This window comes from Scedosporium apiospermum (assembly GCF_000732125.1).
Source record: "Scedosporium apiospermum strain IHEM 14462 chromosome Unknown SEQ_SAPIO_0033, whole genome shotgun sequence".
Taxonomy (NCBI): Eukaryota; Fungi; Ascomycota; class Sordariomycetes; order Microascales; family Microascaceae; genus Scedosporium; species Scedosporium apiospermum.
The window spans coordinates 587,989-612,816 of record NW_015971734.1 but is presented as its reverse complement, the minus strand read 5'-3'; the positions used below and the strand labels follow the sequence as shown (position 1 = coordinate 612,816).

Here is a 24,828-nt window from a genome sequence, read left to right as displayed (position 1 = left end):
CTCTCATTCTCCACGAAATATCATTGCTACTTCCCCAATACCCTTTGGATAGTCTTCTTCGGTAAACAGTAGACGGGGTCCACAGGCTCAAGGCCCGGATAACCCAAGAGACTCAACCCTGTGATTCCAAAGAGCGTATGCCAGACGTCGACCATATCTCCCGGCCTGTCGGAGATACCGCCAAGTTCAACGTCCTGGCAACGCAAGATAAAATCGACGAGCTTCTGTCGGTCTATCCAGTGGGCTCGGCCTATTATCTCGAGGCTGCTCAGGACCCACCAGCTGTAACAGACATCCTCGTCCTTCTCGGGCCGTCCATTCAGGCCGCCAGAGGGCAGCTGCCGTTCGCTCAGCCACCGCCCAAGCTTGTCCTTCTCGACGAGATCTAGTCGGCCGGCAATAGCAAGGGCGGCAACGCAGGTGAAGATCTGACCAGAATGAGACTCTGCTCCGGGACAGACGCCGTAGCCGCCGTCAAAGTTTGCGCACGCGGCAACGTGCTGGACAGCTTTGTCAACATCGACTAAGTGCAAAAGACCTAGTAGGGATAACGCGTTCAAAGCGCCGTATAAAAAGCGTGTATCTTCCTCTCCCCATTCATCCCCAGCAAAAGTTCCCGTCTCGCGGCTTTGTAGATCGGCAATGACTGTAGACATGTCAGCGGTCCTTTCGCAATTGCTCGAGATAGATGTGACACCTTCTCGGAATACTCGGACATACACTTTCCAACCTTTGCGATGCCCTTTCCCCGCTTCTCCAGATCATCCAGGGCATCAATCATCACTAGGATTTGGACTGCGCTGACTGTGGAGAGCATGTGGGCATCGTGGCCAGGCGCGGCACCGAAGCCGCCGTTATCGTGCTGACAGGAGAGGACGAAATCTATCGTCTCTGCCCTTGGTAGGGCGTCTGGATGTCCAAGGAGATGCAAAGCTGTTAAGCCCCAGTATACACCATTTAACCTCAAGTGCTCGGTCAACCAATAATTGAAGTCATCCTTTTGCGTATCCAGGCTCTGGATGTATTTTACATGCGCATCCACTGCGAGCTGAAGCTCATTAGGCAGGCTCTCTTGGACGGCAGCCATTTCGAATACTGGAAAAGAAAAGACCTCTAAGAACTCTGGGGACTCGGCAATATCGGTGCATAGAAGAGCCTTCGACTTATGAGGAGGATTGCGTACTGGACGTGTTAGAGTTTTCTGCTATTCTGCAGCCTGGATGAAGGTGAGGTTAAGAAGGGCATTATATCCGATGATTTCCCGGCCGTTGTTTGAGGAGCCATTTGGAAGGCAACAGCAACATTTGATCCGAACGTTGTACTAACATCGGACCCACACTAGCGATCTCAATTGGTTTGACCCTAACCGAGAACAGTTTGGATACCAATAGAGTCGACAGGAATTCCCATAGCATGCAAGGGTCTATTCATATTCTGGCATCCGAAATGCGGACAATCGGTGATTGCGTTTGGCCACCGGCTCTGGCAATGCGACATCTACAAAGCGCCGAGTGCGACCATGCAACCTGGGTCATCGTGTCCTTGTATCCGTCTATTAATCTATCTAGGTTAGGTGGAATGCATGTTAGGATTTCCATTCTGTAAGTGCCGTCTTACTTGGTCACCAGTTGAAAGTCCGCCAGTACGTCTTTGTGGGGACAGCCCATAGCACCCGCCCCCAGGATGAATACGAAGTAGGTGTAGTCTCGAGGATGAGTGGGCCTGACGCCCTGTCAAGTCCCTTTCAGTCTTTCATTTCTCTTCCCCTCATGAAAAACCCATCGGAATTATCAATAACCATATTCAAAGAGCTGGTTTCATGCTGGTGAGGATGATCTCGACAAGAGGAGGGAAACATTGCCGAGTTTCAGGGGCTGTTCCTGGTCTAGGCTGGATTGGGTTAAATTGCTCAGAGGCTCACGACACTAAACAACCATCTGTGTCTTGCCCGTCGAACCTGTCTTGCTCTTTTCTTTTTTACTTCCTTTTCCTCCTCGTTCTCATCGGGATATGGCAACGGGATTGGCAAAAATCCAAGGGCATGGCTTGAGACGAGCGTCACCGGCTGTTCTGCGAGTTTCTTATCGTGCTCTCGTTCGAGGTGAGCGCATTGCGGTGACCATTAATGCCTCCCGCAAGTAGGCTTGGTGTGCCTGCAAGACAAATATAGCCAAATTGGAGAAACATACATGAGGTGGCAATTTCTGAGCGGATTTCGGCTAGATAGAGGTTTTCTCGAAGTTCGCTTCCGAGAAACTTCATCATTCTTTGCAGCGGTACGGGATTCAGCTGATGTTTGATGTCGGGAATCGATGAATTTGATGCAAAAGGCGATATTAATTAAATGTGTACAGCGTAATTTTGGACGAGAATCAAGCGAGATATTAATTAGAAAGGTCATGAGGCACACTCGATGGACTATCACACAGAGGGGAAATCATCACAGTCAAGGACAGCGGGGTTGAACAGCCAGCGCACTTGTGGCATCTAGATGGCAGGATTAATATGCAGGTGGATGACGATTGATGAGGGACTCGTGAGAGGGCTATCGTTGCCCTCGTCCATTCAAACGAAAACATCAATCTGCACCAAGACACGCAAGCCTGACCCACTCCGGTTGAGGCCATGGTGGCGGTTGGCGCAGTCTGTAAGAGGAACATCTGGAAATATTGATCTGTTGGGTGACTTTCTTTTTCCAAATATAATTCCAATGTTTGAACCGTTAACTGCCCTGTATCATGCTATTTTTGTGGAGAAACTTATTTGGGTCTTGATGACAATGGCTGTTTCAGGAAGAGCTTCTCACGAGGATCTGAATGGTCAATGCGTGGTTCAAGGTTTCTAAAATCCCCACACAACATTGACGTGTGAATTGACTTGGGGGATAAAGAATACTTTGTTCACTCCCATGACCAAGTAGACTCCTCACTGTGCCGGCCTTCACAATGGCTGCCCAACTACAACGTTCGAGGTCCCTGTTGCCGCGATTACTACGTCCGGAGGGGACTTTGAAAGGACACAGCGGAGATTTTTTGTGAGTCACCAAATCAATGATCCCGCTTATCTGTCAAGATGTACGCGTACAACTTTGAGATGTGGTCTTTCGTAGGGCGCAGCGCTATAAATATCCTCAGTCAATGAAGTGCGTGGACGTTCCACATCCAGCGACAAGCGTAGGATCAATCGATGCACATATTAATGCGATTTGTGTACTGCCCGGTATGGCGTGAAGAAGTGTAGAGAGGGGAAGCCGACCATGTGTTAGGTGTTGTGATGATGCTGACTGGAGAGAGGCGCAGAAGCATCGCCAGCAGCACCATGTAGACGGCACCCAATGAGATCCTCCAGGATGCCGTGTTTTGGAATCAGCAAAGATGAGGGCCCTGTGTCTGGTTTCAAGGCTCACTGAGCTGTATGCAATATGCTGTCCAGACTGCTGTTATTGTTTCTCTTTCCCTACCAACCTGAAGGCATTCGACACTCGACACTTCGAGGCTCAATACAGACGCCAATTCGATGACGGACTCGTCTTAGGGCTTTCTGCAAAGTTGGGCCAGCCAACGCCCGACTGTGCCTGGCTAAGACGTAATCTTCGTAACACACAGGTATGGTACTTCGGAGACGGAAGTCTAGACCAACCCGATCAATCGCCGCCTCTTTTTTCTGCTAAGTTTAAAGTTTGGGTGGATCAACTACTCCATGTATATGAAAGCAAACGCATGCAAAGTAGTGTCCACTAATCAGTAGTGGTTGGGCTGTCTTGGCGTCTCCATCTTGGGCTGTTCAATGCTGGGTTTACCACAACTTTGAAGTTATTATCGGCTCGTCTCAGCTCAACCCAGGCATGTGCTGACAGTCCAAATCTCTGCTGCTTCCTGCCTGCTCCATCTGGAACAGAGGTCATTGCCCTACACGTACCTGATTCTGCTTGGCTACTGCCGTGTACTTTGTAGGGTTCCTATGTACACTAGTAATACTTCCGAAGTTGTGCATTGCACTTTCCCCAAATCAAATTCCGAGGAGACAACCCCACCTGCCGTGTTCAAGTTGAATTGAACAATCAGCAGACGCAGGGATTGATCGAAGGAGGAGAGAGGGATCGATGGATGTATAGTACCTACGAATGTAGAGTGTTGAAGCTGTACAAGCTGACAACCAAGACCAAGCTGTGGAAGCAAAACGAGAGAATGCTACTTCGACGGATAATCTGTTTCTAGCTGTGCCCAATAACAATTCAAATTCTCCATCCTCGATCTCAGAAAAGGTTGCTCAAGTGCTGAAGTGCTCAAGTGCCTCTTTCGTTTATAGACTTGGTAATGATATAAGGGTACTTATCAACCCCCTTTACACTCTCTTAAAACCGCCCCGCTCCTAAAAACCTCCGCCATTCAATCTTCATCCGCCTCTGTCTCCGCCTCCGCCTCCGCCGCCTCCCTCCACTTCAGCTCCATCGACGATCACAAAAATTCCATGTTTAGTTTTTCATTCCCGCCAGTGTTAGGTGGTAATGATGACCAGACGCCTCTAGCAAAGAAACGAGACTGGCGACTGCAACAAGTACGAGCTCGGAGCGCGGCGCAATCGAGAGCCGTTGTTGATCTCTAAATTTAGGGATTGCCCCTCAAACCTTGGTTCCCCGCCTCTTCCCCCCTTCGACGGCTTTCGGACGGTACATGCGACTGGCTCCAGCCTGGCGTCTCGACGATTCGACTCTTTCTCTCATCGAAGTGAGGTACTGAATCTCTCACACGTCTCAGATCAGACTGCGCAATACACCCTCAAATTTTGTCCTCGCCAGCCATCACACACAAACACCGCGTCCCCCACCCGCCACACTACGCCGTACTTTTGATCTTCTTATTTTTGATTTTTCTTTTTTGTTTCCCTCGGTGTAGGCTTCTTGCTTTCTTAGTCTGCGCGAATGAACCTCCCTTGTCCATCCGTCTCTTAATATTAGCCCGGCTACTCTATCCTTAGTCTTACATCTTACGTTTTACGAAATACAATACTGAGGTACCGGGAGCTCGCAAGCTTTCTGGCATACAGTGATAATAAAGTTATAGGCACCGTGTCCCTGGGAGGTGCCAACTGCGACCTGTTCGTTCGGTTGACTCTTAGCGCCTCTCGTACCTGGCTGACCTGGTCCATCCAAGCCCGGCTGCTGCATCTGGGTGAGTTTGGTCTGAGTCTGCCCCAGTTTTCTCTGTCTGCGCCGCGCAAACAACCACACGAGACAGAATTGGCGAACTCAGGCTACAACCACCCCAAACACACACACCTCTTCTTTGTTGACCCCAGCACGATCTCCGCACTCCCAGTTCTGCTCTTTTGGCAGTAGTATCGCCCACGGGTCTCTCACTCCCTCAAGGCATTGTCTGGTCGGACCTGCGCTGGCGCCAGATCCGGTGCTACTCAGGCCCCCAGATTATTGCTAGGGTCCATTCAATTAAACCTGCCTCCTTTGTTGTCGACACCTCCCCCCTTTCTTCGCAAAACTGAGTTTCTCTCCTTGTTTGAGTGTTCAGGATTCAGGACCATGGGTCGCAAGCCAGCTCCACAACCGCTAACCCTGTCTGATTCGGCGGCGACCCCGGCGGATGCTTCTGACGTTCGCCAAACCATCAGACAAGTCCATTCACCGACCGCTGCTGCTGCTTCGACAAGATCTCCCCGATCTCCCCTCTCCCCCTTTCGACTAAGCCCCAAGAGATCCCCCCGTGATCGCGAGAAACAATCGTCCGACACTGCTCCTAGACCTCGGCAGCTTCGAAAGAACAGTCCTAGCTCAGCCCTGACCAAAGACAAATCGCAAGCCCAGGCCGCAACTCAGACCCAACCTCAATCCCATGTTCGTAATCGGAGTCAGAGCCCGAGCCCTGTTCGCCCACAACACGACCCTACCATAACCTCTGTCGAAGAAGCCACTTCTCCATACCTTCCGCTCGCTGCCACTCTCCACCAAGCTTCTCAAGAGCCGGCGACGTCGATGCAGCGCCAGCCACTTCCGCCCGTGATCAATCAGCCCCCGGAGAAAGACGAGCTGCGGTATCAGGAACCTCGAGCACCCAAGAGCAGCGGTTTCTTTTTCAGTTTCCACAAGTCGAGCAAGTCGAGTAGCGGTCAGCGTTCGAATTCTCCCACTTCACAGCAGTATCTGTATCCACACGCGCAGCGACCGAAGCAGCAGCAGCAACAACAACAACAGCAGCAGCAGCAGCAACAGCAGCCACCCGGGTCCAGTGGAAGCGAGACCATGTCACGCGGGCCGGAAAATTCTATGATGCCCGCCAAGGCTTCTCAGTATCCAGGTAAGCGCAAACACTTTTATTGTTTTCTTCAATGCCCATCTTCTTCTTCCTTCAATGCTGCTCCCTGCATTGGCGATGCGATGTTACACTATCTCCGCTCTTTATCCCACCAACCCCCTGAACGAGCCAGGCAGTCTCTGTCCGTCGTTCCACCGCCAGCCAACAGAGAGGGTTCCAGCCTCCAATGTTTGTCCAAGGCAGGCTACAAGTAGTAGTGGTGCCATACATTGATCAAGTCCTCATTCACGCCCTAATTGCGACGCTCTGGCCGGTGATGCTTGCAACGGTCAAATCTCTTGTAATTTCGTTACGGCTGCCCTGATTATTGGCGCAAATAGAGACTCGTGTTGAGAAATCAATTCTTCGCCTAATTTCGCATTTTTCTCTAATTGCGCCTTGTTTTCCATTAATCCTTTCCCTTCCACCCCTTCTGCCTTATTTGCTTACTCTTGTTTCTATTGATGTTAATATTTTATTTGTTTGTTGGATTCCTTTCCAATACATTTTCCTTTTCGCTCTCTTTTTTTCGTTTCCTGATCCTGTGCTCTCATCTATCCTATCCCAATCGTTCCCCCTGATCCACATCAGGTGCAATCGATTTGATCCCTACCTGTAGAATCTGCAGGGGAGCAGTTTGCCTTGGACTAGCCGTTTCCAGTTATTATTATCCGGGCTGTTAGCGCTAACCCCCTCGCTCACGCTGCCCCTTGCGAAACAGATGCGTCGTATGCAGATCACTCACTTCAGAAACCAAACCCCTCCTTACCTTCCAAATCCGATTTGTCGCTCGCCTCCTCCACCGACTACGAACCTGCTCCTCCACAGCACCAGCAAGCGCAAGCCGCTTCCAAGAAGGGCAAATCCAAGCCATTCGGCCTTTTGGGACGAACAAAGTCACTCCGCGACAAGGATCGAGACGCCAGCCCGAGGTCGCACTCGCACTCACGCGATCGATCTCGAGAACCAACACTCCCTCCGCCTGTCAAACTCTACGACCAGAACCAGGTCGAGCGATCTTTCTCCTACGGGGTCCAGACTCCCAAGACGGCGCCGATGCAGACCCAAGATAGGTCTTTCCGCGAAATAATGACGTCGGCCTCGCGCAATCGGTCGGAAGACCGGGCAGGGTATCGTGACGTTTCCAACAAGGAGAATCAGAACCACAGAGAAAAGGACCAGACGCGGACGCAACCGTCCTCTGTACGCGAAAACGGCGGCGGCAGCACATTCTTCAGCGGCCTCAAGAGCTCTTCGACGAGAGCGGCTGACATGATTCGCGGTGGTCTTTTCGGCAAGGCCCAAAGAAGCGCCCTGGCGTCCGAAAAGGAACCTGTTGTTGATGACGAGCATTATGTTGTCAAGGTCATTAACCTACCGCTTATCGAGCAGACTAGGCTCACGCGCATTTCCAAACGGCTGGAGGATTCTCGAGACAAGACTGAATTCTGGATGCCCGCGTTCCCCTGGCGTGCGATTGACTACTTAAACTACAAAGGATGCGACGTCGAAGGCCTGTATCGAGTACCTGGTAGTGGCCCTCAGATTAAGAAATGGCAGAGGAAATTTGATGAAGGTATGTTTACTTGGCCCCGAACAGGAATCTCCTCAACAGTTCGGTGGAGGGAATCTTCCAAATATGATGATACTAATCCGGATCCTGTTGCCCGGCGATAGAATATGATGTCGACCTCTTTGCCCAAGACGATCTGTACGATATTAACATCGTCGGCTCGATGCTTAAGGCATGGCTTAGAGAATTGCCGGACGAGATCTTCCCGAAGGAAGCGCAGGAACGTATATCTCGGGAGTGCGCTGGCGCCGAAACCGTCCCTCAAATGCTAATCGACGAGCTCTCCGAGCTACCACCCTTCAACTACTACCTCCTCTTCGCCATAACCTGTCATCTAAGCCTCCTGCTTGCGCATTCCGACAAGAACAAGATGGATTTCCGCAATCTCTGCATTTGCTTTCAGCCCTGCATGAAGATTGACGTTTTCTGCTTCAAGTTCCTCGTTTGCGACTGGCGCGATTGCTGGAAGGGCTGCAAAAATGAGTCCAAGTACATTGAGGCAGAGTACATGCTCTTTGACCAACCGCCTCCCCGTGGTCTTGCCGAGCCTAAAAAGCCTGTGCAGGATGAGCAACCGGTAGTAGAAGAACGAGCCATCTCCTCATCAGATAGCAGTAACAAACCGCCCAGCAGCCAAGACGGACCCAAATTGCGGTCGAAGAAGAAGAATAATCTCCAACTATTGGAAACCAATGGCAGCAATTCTTCCTCTACGCCGTCTATCAACCTCACCGTCAGCAACGACCGGGAGGTGCCCAGCGCCACCACAAACACCGACTTACGTCCGCTCTCACCTATCAAGCCTTTGTCGCCCTTGAATTTTTGAACCTCGAGACGGCCGATTTGTCCGGTTGCCGAATTGGCAATTGGCGGGGCGAGCTTTCCGTGTTCTGCAAGCATTCCTTACTCTTCTTCGTGGGTGCGGGCGATGGAGCTTTTTGTGTGTCCACACTGTCGATTAGCATGTTGCCGATCTAACGATCTCACGCCGTTTACGAGTCTCCTTTGTCCTTAGTTTCGTCCCGCTTTCTACTCCGCCCTTTTCATCAGCAGATATCGTATTCCGTTCGACTTACAATACTATTCGTCTCTTCCTTTGGGTGTTTCGACCCCAAAAGTGCGTCGCTACTCGCTCAAGTTTGCCCAATGACTTTACCGAGATCTGTTTGCAAGGAAGATGCTTTCCATCCCGTGTGGCGTTTTGGGATAGAGGAAACTTTTGTCGGCCCTCTTTTTTCGCCTTTCTCGTTTTACTTCGTTTGAAGCCTCAGGATAAGCAGCAGCGTTCTTGCTTCATGGCCCCTCGATGTCATTGGCCGGTTTCTCGTGCAGCAACTAGCAAACACGATTTTTCGTCTGGGTTGCGGCCGCCCATACACCGGTTCCACGTATGTTGACGCGGGCAATGATGATTACAAAGGGCTGCAGGCGGCACTAGATTCCAAGATGCTACCTGATTATTCGAAGGCTGCAGCTTTTGGACACACGCGGCACTCGGGGGACAGACCTTGATGTTTCGCTCGACATATGGAGTTTGGGCGGGAGGGGAAAATGCACCTTTTTTTTCTGATTTCGCTCCAACTCAATTTCGTTCATCTGTTCAAGAGCCGGGCAGTTTGCATAGTGAAGAGAGTTAGGATGTTCATCTTTTTTTTTTTTTTTTTTTTTTTTTTTTTTTTTTTCCCTTTAAATCACTTCTTTTCTTACATTTTTCTACATTTCTTTTCTTCAATGACTGGGTGTTGACTTAAGGGACATGGATTTGTGACGAGATGTAAGAGTGTATAATAGTTGTGCATGGCTTGTCTTGTGTCTCGTTTGTCGATGCAACAATATATGGGCCCGAGCTGTGGGTGGGTGCAATACAGGGACGGATAATTTGGAATAATGAAGAGCTTCTTTTCATCCCGGGTTGCCTTTTCCTCAGTCGGTTGCCGGACTCTTTGAGTAGCATTGACTTGTGTAAAAACATTCCTCGACCGTGATAACACGCCATGTTCCAAAACGCCAATCGAATAAGAAAAACTGCCATTGCCGTCTTTTCCCATACCAGTTTCCTTCGTAACCCCCCTCTTCTCTCTCTTTTCAACTTCTTCACTTCTTCTTGCCCTCCTTTTGCCTCATATTTTTCCTCATCTTCCTCTCATTCCTCTTCACCTTCTCCACCCTCTCCCTCCTCCCCTCGGCCCTAGGATTGGTCTCCTTCCCTTCCATTTCCTTCTTCATATCAACCTCGACAATAGGATAATCCTCCCCCTTCTTATTAACGCCTCCATGCCCCCACTTAGGCCTCCAAGCGCCTGACTCCTCATCATAGACCAAATTCCTCCTCTGCTCCCTCGTCTTGGGCGTGATACCCTTCTTCGCGGCGAACTTTTGCCATTTAGTCAATGGCTTAGGTTGAGGTAGGGGTTTCTCCCTCGGTAGCGGGGTCGAGACGGGCGGGAGGGTCAGGACGACGCCCTCGGAGGTGGAGGTGATGGGGCATGTTGTTAGGAGCTGGTTGATGAGGGCTTGGGCGCCGTCGCGGGCGACTTCGGCGAGGGATTGCTCGAGCTGCGCGGAGGAGGTGGATGGGTCGGATGGGTTGGGGCGTGGGAGGGTGATGGGGTTAGGGTCTGTTGCGAGGAGGAGGCCGAGGTCGAAGGTGTAGGGGGTTGGTTTTGAGACGACGACGGGGAGTTTTGGGGGGGCGTCGGAGACGGCCATGATTCCGGTTTCGTTTTATTGTCTTTGTGTGGTTGGTTGTGTTTGGATTTTTGGGCGTGCGATGGTGTTTTCAGTTCTTCATCTCCGTCAAAAAAAAGGATTTTGAGATGCCCAGGTTTTTTTTTCCTTTTTCTTTTTTTTTCGTTTGATAAGATAAGGACAAGGATTATGAGGATTTCGGCAAAACAATGGAAAAGTGTCAACTTGCGCCCCACGCCGTAGCTCCGTAGCCTTGACACAGATGGACAGGACGGACGGCCTGCCCTGTCTTCACCGCTTTCTGAAAGTTATCGGGGTGTCATGAAGAAAGACCGAATTCGTCACAGGTTCAATCAGTGATGTGGTTTGTATTGGGAAGCGGGGTGTGTGAATATTTTTTATTTTTTATTTGTTTTTAAAAAGCGAAGAATGAAACAAGAGAAACATCAGACCCAAGTCAAATAACAAGTGGCAGCTGCTCCGTCCCTGGCGAGCGCCAATATTCCAAGCACAGATTAGAGATGTCGAAATTACAAAGTTAGTCGCGGCACTCTTGCAACGTAAAGGCATACATCAAAGTCGCCAGATTCCGCATGTGTTTGTGGTTATCGACATTGTACGGGCCAGTTTCTTGGATCGTGAGAAATGCTTCGGTCTCGTCGAAAGAAGGAGATCCCCGAATATAATCAACGTACGCTGCGCCGAAAGTCGCGAAGTTAACGTAGATTTCATGGCGGTCTTGGGAGATGAGCAGCCGACTGTAGACATCCCGGTGAGTAAAATGGCTTAGAAAAAGAGTGGGGAGTGGTGTGGCTGGCTTACGTTGCCTTCTTTTTTTTATTTGCCCGTAATTCATCGAGGTTAGCAGGAGGATTGGTGCATATCCACGCAGCCATCTGCGCGGCTTCCTGCATCCTGACATCGTTGTACTTTTTCTGGTGGCGTAGATATGGCTTGACTTCCGCGATGGCCTTGACTTCGCGGCCCTTCCTCATGCGAAGGACCCCGTCCACCCGGGCCTCGAATATTTTCTTCGAACCCTGCGCCTCGTCCGAGACACTAAAGGCCATTCGCGACAGAGACCAATCGGCCTTGATTTGAGGGGAATGGAGTGTGACGGCAATGAGAAACGAGATGAGAGCGGTGTTGACGATTTGCTCGTCCTCTATAGCCTTCACTTGACGTCCCGTGACGCTGTTCATCGGGGATTGCGGGGTCATACTCAGATCAGATATTTTCAGTTTGCTAATGTCAGGGGTATCCCTTCCAAGCAAGTGGGTCATTACACCAGTCGACTTGGTGGGTGTGGTTAGCATATCCCGAACGGCGGCTTTGGCCTTGACAGCAGCCTCTCGTGGCGCTGGCGGGGCGAATTCGAGCTTGGGTGTATCCTCATAATCGGTGGTGAGCAAATCCATTGATGCGAGCTGGAAGTAACGGACAAGTGTGAATGTACCCAACTCAGGGAAGGCGGTATCTGAAGCGGAGAAAGGTCGGCTTGAAGTGGGTTGGCTCTCGATCGAGGCGTGGTACTGTGCAAATGACGTATTGGACTCTGAGGCAATGAACAGAAAAGCGCGTTTTATATAAGACTCGGCGATGAAGTCCTTCAAATAATCTTTGCTGAACAATTCACCTGCGTCCTGTAGCGGTCTGTGAAGCACACGGAGGAGAAGAAACTGCTTCTTGTTGATCTTGGAAGCTGAATCACGGAAGCTTGCCTGGTGGATCGTCTTTCCCCCGAGTCCATGCGACGCCACCTGCTTTTGCCAAGCGGTATTGGAATCAGGGAGGGAGGCATCCATGGCTGCTGTGGGTGGAGCGAGTTGAGCGAGTTGAGAGAGTTGGAAGAAATTGCTAAGGGTTTGGTACTGGGTGGTGGGAAAGGGAGTAAGCAAAGGCTGGGAAGCGGGAATCAATGGTGTCTATCGATGCTAGCTCTCTAGCCCATAGACGGGGTAGGGCGTGGATTCATAGGCCCTTATATAACTCGGGGGGACAGGTTGGGAGATGGATTGATGCGGCGTGTCGGCCGTTTGATCACAGACGCCTTCGACCACGCGAAGTGGGCATCGCCTCCCTCCCCCCCCCCCCCCTTTTTTTTTTTTTCTTTTTTTTTCTTCTTCTTCTTCTTACTCAAGACTTGCCAAATCGTAAGTAGGTCGTATGTACGAAGTAGTGAGGCCTGAGAAGCGGGATATGATTCGTGGTTCGAACCTCAGAGCAAGAAAGCAGGACGGGAGGTAGACTGTGGGCCGGGCCAATCGCAGAGTACGATGTTCACAGCATCACACTCACCGGGCGGTAACTGTTTGAACTCGACGCTGCGCACAGCAGGAGTCTAGGCGAGACACATCTTGCCGCGCTCTCCCTGCGCTGCAGCTGCATAGTTACGTCGCCTGCAAGGTCATATTGTGACACTGGAACCGGAAATCCAACTGTCGGGGTGATCTGGGCCTATGAAAGGATGAGTGGGGGGACTCCATTCCCAAGCGCTTGTTCAACCCAAGCGATGCTGCTTCGCTGGTCAGCTCAGAGGATCCGACGAGGACCGATTTGCCAATAATGTGGACGGAACAAGCGCTCCGGGCGAGGATCATCACACCTGAGACTTGCGATATCGTGAAGCGGCGTGGTATTGTGATCCAAGAATAACGCGAGCGCTTAAAGGAACATAGGGCGTTGAGTTAATTGGCTCAGCGGCCTGAATTGAAAGGAGAGGAGAGTGGATGCGAGGGGGGCAGCGATACGGTTCGATGGGTTCCTGGTCTCCGGTTCCTGCAGCTTCGATTTTGGGTGTAACACGCACCACACTCGTTTCTCAGCTTTTCCCATCCGTGCCACCGAGGTAGGTGTTCCATTGGCGCGTCGCCAACCTGTCCAGACCCCAACACAAGGGGCCGGATGGTGGGCATGGCACGGTGGGCCATGGTGGAGACCTCCGCGGGATATCACGCGGGCTGTGCCTGGCGGCGGCAATTGTTTCGTTTCCTGGCGTCTGTCGGCCTGTCAAACATTCTCGCAGTGTGATCAGCTCAACACGCATGATACGACATTCGATTTCCGGCCGAAAATAGCTCCAGTGAGTCGGCAACCGCGCGGTGGCCATGGACCACAATGTTGCAGGAACTGAGGAAGGAAGAATGGACTCGACGGAGTGCCTTTGACTGGAGCTTGGTGTGACGTAACAATTCAACGGCGACTGTGCCACTGTGGGGCAATTGTGTGGTTTGAGAACAATCTCAGCGCTTATTCTGTGGCTTGTGTGATTGGCTCCAAACACCATCTCTCCAGCTTCCCAGCCAACCATCAGTTCGGATTGGTCGATCTTTCAATTGTTATGACAACATTGTGCTGGCAAGAAGAGAAGACTCGACTGTCACTCGCCCATCTTGGCGTCTTCTCACCGATTCGGCATCCACTCATACCAGGCACGTACCGACTGCGCATAAGTCAACAGTCAATCGCTCCCTCGCCTACATAATGCGGACTGCTCCCCGGCCTCTTAGGGGCAACCCCGTACCTGTAGGAATGGATGACCAGTGCCGACTTGAACATCAGCAACACTCTCAAACTCTGGAAAATACCATGAACCCGGCAATCCCTCCTCATGTCTCATTCGTGAGAACCAGGCTTGCTCCGCTTGTCAAGTTGAAAGATGACTACGTCAGTCCAGATTACTTGGACCAATACGCCATCAAATGCCGTGGTCTCGACTTCTACAACGGCACACCCTTGGACCCAAGGTCGAATAAACCTGTCTCGCACGCCGAAAAGTTCACGCAGCTCATCCCTTACGAACGTATGAACCAGTCCATCCAAGCTACTCAGCCCTGGAAAGATCCCGACTATGGAGATTCCTCCCACCTTGGGTACTGGGACCCGGGTCTTGATAACTGGTGGTACGCGAATAAAATCGGTGAACGTCTTAACATGTACTTGTTCAACCACTACAAGGCAAGAACTGAACACGTCATGGGCGTAATCGGTGATACAAAGTGGGATGGCATGGCGTGAGTAACTCACCAAACTAGATAGTGTACTGTCCAACATAATGTTAACTAATGCTTAAAACTAGAGTTCCACCCGAATACGAGCTGAACCAGCAGGATGATGTCGTCAAATGGGCGGTCACCCATATATGGCAAAGACGGACCCCCGAGCCGCCGCATGTTGTATGCGCCCTAGCTGATAGAGTCCCTCTTCGAAACGATCGTATTTCCGTTCCTGAGTTGAGGACGATCTTGACCCTCGGTGGTGTCAGGGTTGTAGATGAGGGCTACAGTAATTGCAAGCGTATTCCGGTAAGTGGGAGGCTTGTGCCGAATGTCTTCATATTAATTAACCCCGGACAACTAACTTCAATGGCAGGTTACTGTCGTTTCCGCAGCAGGGACACAACTGCGCATTGTGGTTGGCGTTGTGGATAGCAGGAATAAAACGGTCGAGGTTCGGAAGGGCCCGATTATTGACTTTGCAGAGGGTGAGGTGAAGAAGTGGAAAGAGTGGATAACCGTCTTGAGTTGGATTATAGGCGATCCCCTGGGGAAGACCGACTGAAGGGATTGAACTTCTTCCTACTGTAGATAGGATTGTTTTGATATGAGAACGGCCGTCTTGGGGATTTCAATTGGTTTCGAGTTCTGGTTTAAGCAGTTTTTATTTACATTCGTCGAATTCCTTTTTGCAACTTCTCTTTGTTCATAAGATTATGATTTTCTGCCGGTTTTTATTCTTCTCACCGCTCTCGGGAAATTATCGGGTCGTGGGCAGTGAACCACTCGCATGGAATTTTCGGGCCAATGAAGAAGAGGAATTCTTCGACCTCGCGAGCGACGTAAAAAAAAAATAGGTTCATGGGCGAAGCTGTCGGGGAGAACTTCGAACCGCCGTGGGATATCCGGAAAGAACAAACCATCCCCCGGTAAAATCCATGATGCTCCAGTCCATATAAACCTCTTCGCCAATTGAACCGAAAGAACCCCAGAAAAGAAGCGCAAAAAGCTAGGCCCACAATGGCCTCAATCGCCCTCCGGTGCCTCGCCAAGGCCCGCCCAACACCTACTCTCCCGACGACTTCACGACTCGTCCCCGTCCTGACACTCCTCGCGACGACGACCGTTTCCTCCTCCTCCTTCTCGACATCCACGCGCGTCAACGCGTCGGACAACCGCGGCAAGCACGTCATCAAGGGACGACACAAGAAGAACTACAAGAAGAAGGGAACGCTCACGCGAGCCAAGACGCCTGCACCCGGCGAGCGAAAGGCTTTCCGGAAGAGGATCCAGCTCAGTAACAACAATGCCATTACCGTTACGGGGCTCGGGGACCTCGCTCCCGAGTCGATGGCGTCGGAGGAGTCTCAGGGTCGTGTGTTGGGAGTGCCTGATGCTGTTGTGGATCAGCTGAGGGCTGTCGAGGCGTTCCGGCCTACGCAGTCGTGGGGATTTTTTAAGAGGCCGCATGTGCTCGTGAGGTCGGAGACTGTGGAGCTCGGGAAGATGATGGAGAGCGCTAAGAGGGAAAAGAATGTGCTGAAGTTGATTGTGAATGGTGGTAAGGCCACGGGTAAGACGACGCTTTTGCTGCAGGCGATGGCGCATGGGTTCTTGAACAAGTGGGTTGTTATCAACATTCCTGAAGGTAAGGATGAATCACCCCCGACCGCCTGAAATGTCTTGTTTCCTCCCCAAACCCTAGCTAACCTTCACTCTTGCAACTGTAGCCTTCCAACTTGTTAACGCCCATACCGACTACGCCCCCGTCCAAGACACCGACCCCATGCAATTCAGCCAGCCCTCCTTCGCCCTCAAGCTCCTCCAAGCCATCTCCAAAGCCAACGGCGACGTCCTCCAGACCCTCCCCTTGACGAAGGACTACTCCAACGTAACGTACCTGGCCCACCTCCCCTCGAACCCTACCCTCGCCGACCTTGCCGCCTCCTGCCGCGAGCTCGAGTTCGCTTGGCCCACCCTCTCCACCTTCTGGACCGAGCTCACCACCGTCCGCGGCCGGCCCCCCGTCCTCTTCACCCTCGACGGCCTTGGCTTCGTCATGAGGGACAGCGCCTACCGCGACCCGTCCTTCAACCCCGTCCACGCCCACGACCTCACCACCATCCGCCTCTTCACCGACGCTCTCGCCGGAAAGACCGCCTTCCCCAACGGCGCCGCCATCATCGGCGCCTGCGGTGGCAACGACAACGTCAAGATCCCCTCGCTCGATCTCATCCTGTCCCAGCTCGAGGCCGGCGCCCAGGGTAAGGAGATCCCCCAGCCTGACCCCTATGAGCGCGGCTACGATGATCGCGTCTTTGATGTTCTCAAGGACGCGAGGCTTCTTTCGCTCGAGGGCGTCAGCAAGCCCGAAGCTCGCTCTATTATGGAGTATTGGGCTGCTAGTGGGGCATTCTTGGAGGCTGTTACGGAACCGGCTGTTAGTGCTAAGTGGACTCTTGGTGGACATGGTGTTCTTGGGGAGATGGAGAGGGCTACGCTGAGGAGCATGAGGGGATGAAAAAAGGCTGAAACTGTCCATCTTGTACGCATAGTAGAGAGGTTATTTCTGGGGAGTATGTAGAATTTTTGTATTATGTACAAGTATAGAATATAACTCCTTTTTTGTATTGCAATCCGAGAGAGAATCCTACAGAGGGCGACCAAGCCGAAGACTACGGGCTTGAGAATTCCGACGGAGTGATCCGGTGCTGGAAGGAAAGAATAGCATGATAACTAGATATATTGCTTTCTCCATTCATTAAACCTAGCCACATAACCCCAACCATCCATCCATACATCCACCGAACCCAGCAACTGCTAGCAATCCTCCGACCCGAAGTGAATTAACAGCATGATATTTCCCTATCCAGACGCCGACGCCGGCACACACAAAAGGTCAAAGACACTTTCTAATCTTTTGATCAAAATCAATCAGTAAGTCGAGTGAGACAGGAAACCCAGTTTACTCCGACATGTCCTCGTCTGAATCGTCATTGGCATGGATGAAGATGAGGCGAGTACCGTTGCCAGCAGTTTGCCAGACCTATATTTCCCGAGTTAGTTTCAATTCGTTCGCGATGCAAAAAGAGAAGCAAACTTACGTTCAACTCGGTGTACTCTTCCAACGCCCTCAACCAATGATCCTCCGTGAACCCCTTAGCAATAACCCTCTCCTTCACCTTCCTCATGCTCAACTCAACGCCAAGCTCATCATCCTCAGCGTCATCAGCCCTGCAAGCACCCGAATCAGCAAGACCCTTAACGATGTTGTAAATCTTGCTGCTGGCATTGAGACCCCTGTTCCGCTTGGGATCCTCAGCCTGAAGACTCTGCTTGCTAGCCTCGATGAGCCGCAGCGCCTCGTCGACATCATCCTGGATGACCTCGTTGCTGAAGCGCAAGCGCGCGAGGGCCTGGCTCAGACGCACGACGCCGAGCAGCGTACGCGGCGTCGTGTGCGTGAACTGCTGGCCTCGGCGCTCGGCGCGGCGCTGCTGGTCTCGGAGCCGCACGTACGTCTTGACCATGTACTCGCTGACACGCTCGGGGACGACGGGTCTGTAGGTACGGGCTTGGGCGACATAGCTGCGGACCTCATGTGGGGTGAAGACGACAGCGTCAGCGCCAACCTCGGGGTGTCGCGAGTGCATGTGCACGTAGGTGACGTGCTTGGCGAGCTGGGCGTCTGTCTCGCGCGTGGGCGTGTCAAGGAGCAGGAAGAGCACGTCGAAACGTGAGAGAAGGGCGGCGGGGAGGTTGATATTCTCGACAGGGGAGATGCGCGGGTTATACCGGCCATAGAGGGGGTTAGCGGCGGCGAGGATCGAAGTGCGGGCGTTGAGGGTCGTGGAGATTCCCGCCTTGGAGATGGAGATGGTCTGCTGCTCCATAACCTCGTGGATGGCCGTCCGGTCGTTCTCGTCCATCTTGTCGAACTCGTCGATGCAGCAGATGCCGTTGTCAGCGAGGACGAGGGCGCCGCCCTCGAGCACCATCTCGTCAGTGACGGGGTCGCGCATCACGGCGGCCGTGAGACCGACGCCGCTGGATCCGCGACCGGACGTGTAGACGCCGCGGGGGGCGACCTTGGAAATGTACTTGAGAAGCTGGGACTTGGCTACACCGGGGTCACCCATGAGGCAGATGTTGATGTCGCCGCGGATCTTCATGCCGTCGCCCATTTCTTTGGTGACACCGCCGATGAGGAGGAGCAATAGAGCTTTCTTGACGTCGAGGTGGCCGAAGATTTCGGGGGCGATGGACTTGGCGAGAAGTTCGTACACCTGCCCGCTCTGGCGGTACTGGTCGATGCGGCGGACGAGAATGGGGTCTACCGTCATCTCGGAATAGGCCTTCTTGTGCTGGACGATGTGGTGTGCCTCGAGATAGGTATCCGTCAAGAGACCCGCCTTCATAGCCTGGAAACCGGTGTAGGGCGTGGGCAGGAAGATACCAGTGATGTCGACAACGTCACCGGGGTTGATCTGACGTACGCAGGTACCGTAGCAGAGAACAGTCAGACTCCTAGGAATCTGGCCAATAGGCACCTGTTCAGCCAACTCCTGCACCTTGACCTCCTGGAAGGGTTGGAACTTGCTAGCCCTAGACGAAGGGTTAAGCTGACCCTTGGCCTGGTTCTTTCGGCAGTCCTCGGACGGGCAGACTGTCAAGGGACCGTACGACCTTTCGGTGACAGGCTGGAAGATTTCGCAACCGCAGCGATCGCAAGTGTATGCGCTGACCTGTACGACAGGCTTGACGTCGGATACGCGGGTGGCAATGGCACGGATGGTGATGAGGTGGCCGAGGTGCTCGCCGCGCACTTGACGGACGGCGAGGGCCTTCTTGTCCGCATCGCCAGAGAAGGTCCGTGGCTTGAACACAAGCGTGTACCTCCTGGTCAGTGCAGGCGGGAATTGGTCTTGGAGGACGGTTGGATCGTTTTCGGCGGCTTCTTGCATACGTCGGTTTCGATCTCGGCGGCGAGCCATGAGGACGTCAAGCACATCATCCTTGAAGCTAAGCGAGAGGGTTGGGGGTTAGTGGGATGCGATGTGGGCGGTGTATATAAAGTCTACCGTATCAAACTCACTTGATCTCAACACTGGGAGTGGGAAGAAGTTTGTCAATCGCGCGAGACATGACTTCGGTGTAGTGTTTAGTGTTCATCTCGATTGAAGGAACGAGCCTCAGGTTCTCATCGAGAGTCTCCTCGAACTATTCAATGGTGGTGAGTACACGAGACAACACAAACAGTCGCGACGTAGCAACCGAGACTTACCGATGCGAGCTCGTTGAGATCGATCGTCACTTCTTGGACCTTCCTGTCGGCAAGATCTTGGAGGATCTCCTTGTATTTGTGATGCGGCCCTCTCCGCCTCTGGGCGCGCTCAAGGCGCTCTTGTCGGCGACGTCCCTGCGCCTCCTCATCCTCGTCCAAAAAGTCATACTCATCACTTAGTCCATCCTCCTCAATGGAAATATCTCCGAAGGCTTGCGCGATCGATTGTTCTGGTGTTGTCTTGAACTCGGAGAGGAACTGCTCGAAGGCGGCTACGAAAGAAGTTAGCGATTGACAATGTAAACAAGGGCAAGGAGAAGGACGCAGGTCGTGGCCCTACTTTGCTGTTTCTCGTAGTCCACCGGTGCTGGATACTGCCGAAGCGCCATTTTGATTAATAGGGCGTACAAAATAGTGCTTCACAGTTGGATGCGGGGTGAGAAAGAAAAGAAAGATGGCGATGGGGAGCTGAGGGGCGAGCTAGACTTGGAGATTTGATTTCGCAATTGTCCGTCGTCCATTGAGGCCTGGTCTCTCTCTCCTTGTCCTGAGTGGCTGGGAAACCAGCGCCTGGACCCATGAAACCGGACGCGTCCCAATTCAGGGTCGCGTTTTTTTCGCGTCGGATCGCGATGGGTTTAATGGAATTGAGCCACACTGTGGCACATGAGAGCGGTCAGCCTTTCGTCGGGCGCTGCCAGCTGGAGACGCACAATCTCCGAATCGCACACTCGCCACTGGCTGGCAGAGCTGGCAGACCTCGGCACATGCTCCGACGGACTTGGCGCTAACTGCCGCAAGGGCAAGCTACGACCGAGGAGGGAAACATCGCCAAAACTTGTTCGACCGAATGGGGTTCTTATAAGTTGCCGACCTGTATTGCTCCATTCGCTCTGCTCTGTACATGGGAATGGCCAGTCTGTTCAACCATGCCTCCCCAAAGAAATGCACGGCCGACGCCGGCTGAGATCTCTCTCGTCCACCTCAAGAGCTGTCTTGTGAACCTCCCCGCCTCTCTAGAATCCCTGCTGGTAAACCTGAATACGGTATGCGTTTTGCCGAACTCCTTAAGAGTCACACCGCGGAGTCGAGGGAAGGAGTTGCTCAACTAACTTTGCGCGTTGCAGCCCGCGCAAAATGTCATCGTCGAACTAAACTACCGCCCCTCTCCTGTCAATGGAGCCCCCCCGCCCGGCACGGCGGCGCAGGGCGTGTCGGTCTTCCTTGGGTGGACCGGCATGCCCAGCAAGCGCAAGGTGTCGGCGCCCATCGGCCGTGAGAATGGCTTTCGGGCGAGCCCAGCTCGCAAGGACCTCCCTCTCGTCGAGATCGATACCGTCCTAGCGAATACTCTCGGCCTCAACGATGGCCAAAAGGTTCTTACCACCGTCCATATCGATCCGCCCCTCGTGCACACGATCAACATCGAGCCCTCAACAACCGAAGACTGGGAAGTCATTGAACTTCACGCAAACTTCCTCGAGCTCAATATGCAGTCCCAGATCCGAGCGATTCCGAACCCCAAGTATCATCCGACTGGAGGTTCCCCCGTTCCTCCTCACCTCTTGACAGTCCATCTTTCCCCGACTACGACGGCCAACATTAAGGTGACGGCCATCGAGCCAGCTTTGCCTGCCGACCAACCCTTCGCTAAAGTGTCGCCCGACGCGGAAATGATCGTGGCACCCAAGACCCGGGCTAAGGCCGCCTCTCAGAGTCGTGGGGATACCCGCAGCGTTGCCAGCACATCAAAGTCGAAGAAAAGTAGGGGAAGTTCTAAGAAGCGCAGAGAAGAACCGCCACCGGCCCTGTACCTTCGTGGTATGGACCGCGCTGTCTGTAGTGACTGGTTCGATGATGAGGCTACCGTTGGGGAGTTTAGTGTGTGGGCCGACCAGGATGTGCTCGCCGCTGGTGGATTCAGAGGGGTGGATTACGTCGTGGTAGAGATTATGAAGCCTTCTGGTATACGCCAGGCTAAACCCGAGGAAGCCCAGGCCGTTTCAGCGACAAATAAAGCAGTTGCGCGGCTACGCTTCTGGGAGGACTCTCCCAACAGCCAGGCTATTGCCCTTTCGTCTGCCCTGTGCTCCGCATTCGGATCTCAGGATGTCCTAGGAGGAATCGTCAAGATCCAACCCGCACCCTTACCTCTCCAACGCAGCGCCGTCAAGTCGTTGAAGGTCTATCCATTCGCCACGGGGGAGGACGAGAGCGAAGGCCTGAAATTTGGAGGAGAATCCAAAGCGGAGAAGGAGGAAGCCGCCAAGCGCTTCAAGACCATATACTCGAGGAACGGCGGCCTGCTTGGTGGAGGGCCTATTACGGACGGCACCGTCTTTGGTCAATTCCCCGGACTTCACGCTGCTGATGGCTGGGAAGGTGGTCTTGTGAAGTTCGAGGGCGACACCCACAAGGATGATTCTGTCAACTGGGTCGCGTCCCTGGACAGCAAAATTTCCGTCCAATTCCAGCCACCTATTCCGAAACCACCTTCTCACGTATCAAGCGAGGATCCCTGGGAGTTAAACCCCATCCCCGATACCGTGCTATCGGGCGTCGATAGCTTGATGAATAACCTATTCACACAGCTGCGACATATGTCGTCGACGTTGCTTGCCGGCGCCATGGGCTCTGGGAAAACTTCCCTCGTCAAATTCCTAGCCCAACGGTTACGCAATGAATTACTGTACCACATCGTCTACGTTCCTTGCAGGAGCCTAATTAACGAGGAGAACCGGACCTCGAACATAAAAGAGATCCTCACGCGCGCCTTTATGGGCGCAAGCTGGGGCGCTCGCCTCGGAGGCAAGGCTCTTGTCATCCTTGATGATCTGGATAAACTTTGCCCCGTCGAAACGGAGCTTGTTGTCGGGAACGATAACGAAAGGAGCCGACTGCTTAGCGAGACTGTTGTCTCTATTGCGAGGCAATACTGCGATCGGGCAAGCGGTGTCGTGTTGCTCGCTACAGCTGCCGGCAAGGAGTCGCTTCACAAGGTGTTAATCGGAGGCCATGTCGTACGTGAGATTATCGAACTAAAGGCTCCCGACAAGGACGCAAGGAGGCAGGTTCTCGAATCCATCATCAACGAGACTCTTAAATCCTCCGAGCGAGCCGACGGGGACTCTAGCGATGATGAGGGAAGCCGGCCACCTACCGCAGATGGCAACTCGTCTGCGGATGCTCACGGCGACTGGATGGAGAGCGGCAGCCCACCACAACGTCGAGGTTTGAAGAAAGCCGCTGCCGGCTTCACTTTGGACGCTGACCTGGACTTGTTGGACATTGCTGGACTGACCGACGGCTACATGCCTTCCGATCTTTTCACTCTCGTCAACCGAGCGCGCAACGAGGCCATCTTTAGGGTAATTAATGGTGGAGAGCTCGAGGAGCGGGCTGGCTTCCGCCTCTGTCGGGAGGATTTCGACAAGGCGCTCAAGGGGTTCACTCCCGCCTCCCTTCGAAACGTTCCCTTGCAGAGATCCTCTACAACCTTTGCCTCCATTGGTGGCCTGAAGGAGACGAGGCAAGTCCTGCTCGAAACACTAGAATATCCCACAAAATATGCTCCCCTCTTCGCAAAGTGTCCTCTTCGGTTGCGCTCGGGTCTTCTCCTTTACGGCTACCCCGGCTGTGGTAAGACTCTGCTCGCTAGCGCGGTAGCCGGCGAGTGCGGCCTCAACTTCATCAGCGTCAAGGGTCCCGAGATTCTCAACAAGTACATCGGTGCTTCGGAAAAGAGCGTGCGAGACCTCTTCGAGCGAGCTTCGGCCGCAAAGCCCTGTGTCTTGTTCTTCGACGAGTTTGACTCCATCGCGCCGAAACGTGGCCACGACTCGACCGGCGTGACGGATCGCGTCGTCAACCAGCTCCTCACACAAATGGACGGCGCCGAAGGGTTATCGGGCGTATACGTCCTCGCGGCGACGTCTCGGCCCGACCTCATCGACCCGGCTCTTCTCCGACCCGGTCGTCTCGACAAATCTTTAATCTGCGACCTGCCCGATATTGAGGACAGACTCGACATCCTCAAGGCTATGTCTCAAAAGGTCCGCCTCGACGAAGATCTGCTAGACTCGGATGACGCATTTGCCGAACTCGCCCGCCGCACAGAGGGATTCTCAGGCGCCGACTTGCAAGCCCTCGTCTCCAACGCCCAGCTCGAAGCCATCCATGACGTCCTCAAGGGCCACGACCTCACCGCCGCTAGCACCAACACCCACAACGGCCAATCCAGTGGCGCTTCCAAGGCCGGCACCCCGAGCTTCATACAGTTTCCCTACGGCGCCCCCGCACCGGGCTCATCATCCTCGCGCTCCGCCACCAGCCGAGCCAACGAACTCGCCGAGAATGCGCGCATCCTATCCAAGCTCGAAGGGATCCGGCTCGCGAAGAAGAAGGCCAAGCTCGTCCAGAAGACGCGCGTGGCGGGCGGCGGTGCTGTCCTCGGCGTCGAAGAAAACGGAGGCAAGGCAGCTCCGGCGGCGGGTCACAAGGAGGCTGTGATTGGGTGGTCGCATTTCGAGGCGGCGCTGGAGGGTATGAGGCCTAGTATTAGTGCTGAGGAGAGGGCGAGGCTTGGGAGGATTTATAAGGAGTTTGTGGGGGAGAGGAGTGGGGAGATGAGGGATGGGCAGGGGAGTTATGAGGTTGGGGGCCGGACTAGTTTGATGTGAGGGTAGAGGAGTGGATTGTATACATGTGTGTGTAGTACTACTCGTTAGGATTGATGGTCTTAATTTTCATTCTTTGCATTAATATATGGTAGATGGATTGGTCTAGTTTTATATAGAATTTCTACTGTCAATTGCTGTCTATGGTTCCTTTCACTTTCATGCCGTAACTTTTCGCTTGATGAGAAGAAATCAACAACGCTGGAGGCGCAGTCGGCACAGAGAACCTCCTTAGGACTATGGTAATGCTTCATCTCTGCTTTCGTCCGAAGTGCCAAAGAGGGGGGAAGAGATTTGTATTACGAGG

At 53.1% G+C, this 24,828-nt stretch overlaps 7 protein-coding genes and 1 pseudogene across 7 annotated transcripts; 4 read left to right on the top strand and 4 right to left on the bottom strand.

The window, feature by feature from the left end:
- Positions 1 to 26: 26 nt before the first annotated feature.
- On the bottom strand, positions 27 to 1,087 carry SAPIO_CDS0748 (Geranylgeranyl transferase type-2 subunit beta; the record flags this gene model as incomplete). The annotated part of the gene is made up of 2 exons (XM_016783457.1): positions 27 to 646; positions 721 to 1,087. 2 exons carry the CDS (start codon positions 1,085 to 1,087, stop codon positions 27 to 29), a joined length of 987 nt encoding a protein of 328 aa, XP_016646223.1.
- Positions 1,088 to 5,536: 4,449 nt separating this feature from the next.
- SAPIO_CDS0747 (uncharacterized protein) lies at positions 5,537 to 8,704 on the top strand (the record flags this gene model as incomplete). The annotated part of the gene is made up of 3 exons (XM_016783456.1): positions 5,537 to 6,308; positions 7,027 to 7,881; positions 7,983 to 8,704. 3 exons carry the CDS (start codon positions 5,537 to 5,539, stop codon positions 8,702 to 8,704), a joined length of 2,349 nt encoding a protein of 782 aa, XP_016646222.1.
- A 1,268-nt stretch (positions 8,705 to 9,972) lies between these two features.
- SAPIO_CDS0746 lies at positions 9,973 to 10,587 on the bottom strand (annotated as a pseudogene; the record flags this gene model as incomplete).
- Positions 10,588 to 11,104: 517 nt separating this feature from the next.
- Positions 11,105 to 12,371, bottom strand: SAPIO_CDS0745 (uncharacterized protein; the record flags this gene model as incomplete). Its single annotated transcript, XM_016783455.1, has 2 exons — positions 11,105 to 11,324; positions 11,389 to 12,371. The coding sequence occupies 2 exons, from the start codon at positions 12,369 to 12,371 to the stop codon at positions 11,105 to 11,107; spliced, it is 1,203 nt and encodes a 400-aa protein (XP_016646221.1).
- Positions 12,372 to 14,154: 1,783 nt separating this feature from the next.
- SAPIO_CDS0744 (uncharacterized protein) lies at positions 14,155 to 15,126 on the top strand (the record flags this gene model as incomplete). Its single annotated transcript, XM_016783454.1, has 3 exons — positions 14,155 to 14,579; positions 14,645 to 14,870; positions 14,938 to 15,126. The coding sequence occupies 3 exons, from the start codon at positions 14,155 to 14,157 to the stop codon at positions 15,124 to 15,126; spliced, it is 840 nt and encodes a 279-aa protein (XP_016646220.1).
- Positions 15,127 to 15,581: 455 nt separating this feature from the next.
- On the top strand, positions 15,582 to 17,082 carry SAPIO_CDS0743 (uncharacterized protein; the record flags this gene model as incomplete). The annotated part of the gene is made up of 2 exons (XM_016783453.1): positions 15,582 to 16,209; positions 16,292 to 17,082. 2 exons carry the CDS (start codon positions 15,582 to 15,584, stop codon positions 17,080 to 17,082), a joined length of 1,419 nt encoding a protein of 472 aa, XP_016646219.1.
- Positions 17,083 to 17,526: 444 nt separating this feature from the next.
- Positions 17,527 to 20,234, bottom strand: SAPIO_CDS0742 (DNA replication licensing factor mcm7; the record flags this gene model as incomplete). Its single annotated transcript, XM_016783452.1, has 5 exons — positions 17,527 to 17,607; positions 17,666 to 19,583; positions 19,657 to 19,781; positions 19,846 to 20,117; positions 20,186 to 20,234. The coding sequence occupies 5 exons, from the start codon at positions 20,232 to 20,234 to the stop codon at positions 17,527 to 17,529; spliced, it is 2,445 nt and encodes an 814-aa protein (XP_016646218.1).
- A 540-nt stretch (positions 20,235 to 20,774) lies between these two features.
- On the top strand, positions 20,775 to 24,524 carry SAPIO_CDS0741 (Uncharacterized protein; the record flags this gene model as incomplete). Its single annotated transcript, XM_016783451.1, has 2 exons — positions 20,775 to 20,891; positions 20,973 to 24,524. The coding sequence occupies 2 exons, from the start codon at positions 20,775 to 20,777 to the stop codon at positions 24,522 to 24,524; spliced, it is 3,669 nt and encodes a 1,222-aa protein (XP_016646217.1).
- Positions 24,525 to 24,828: the final 304 nt, after the last annotated feature.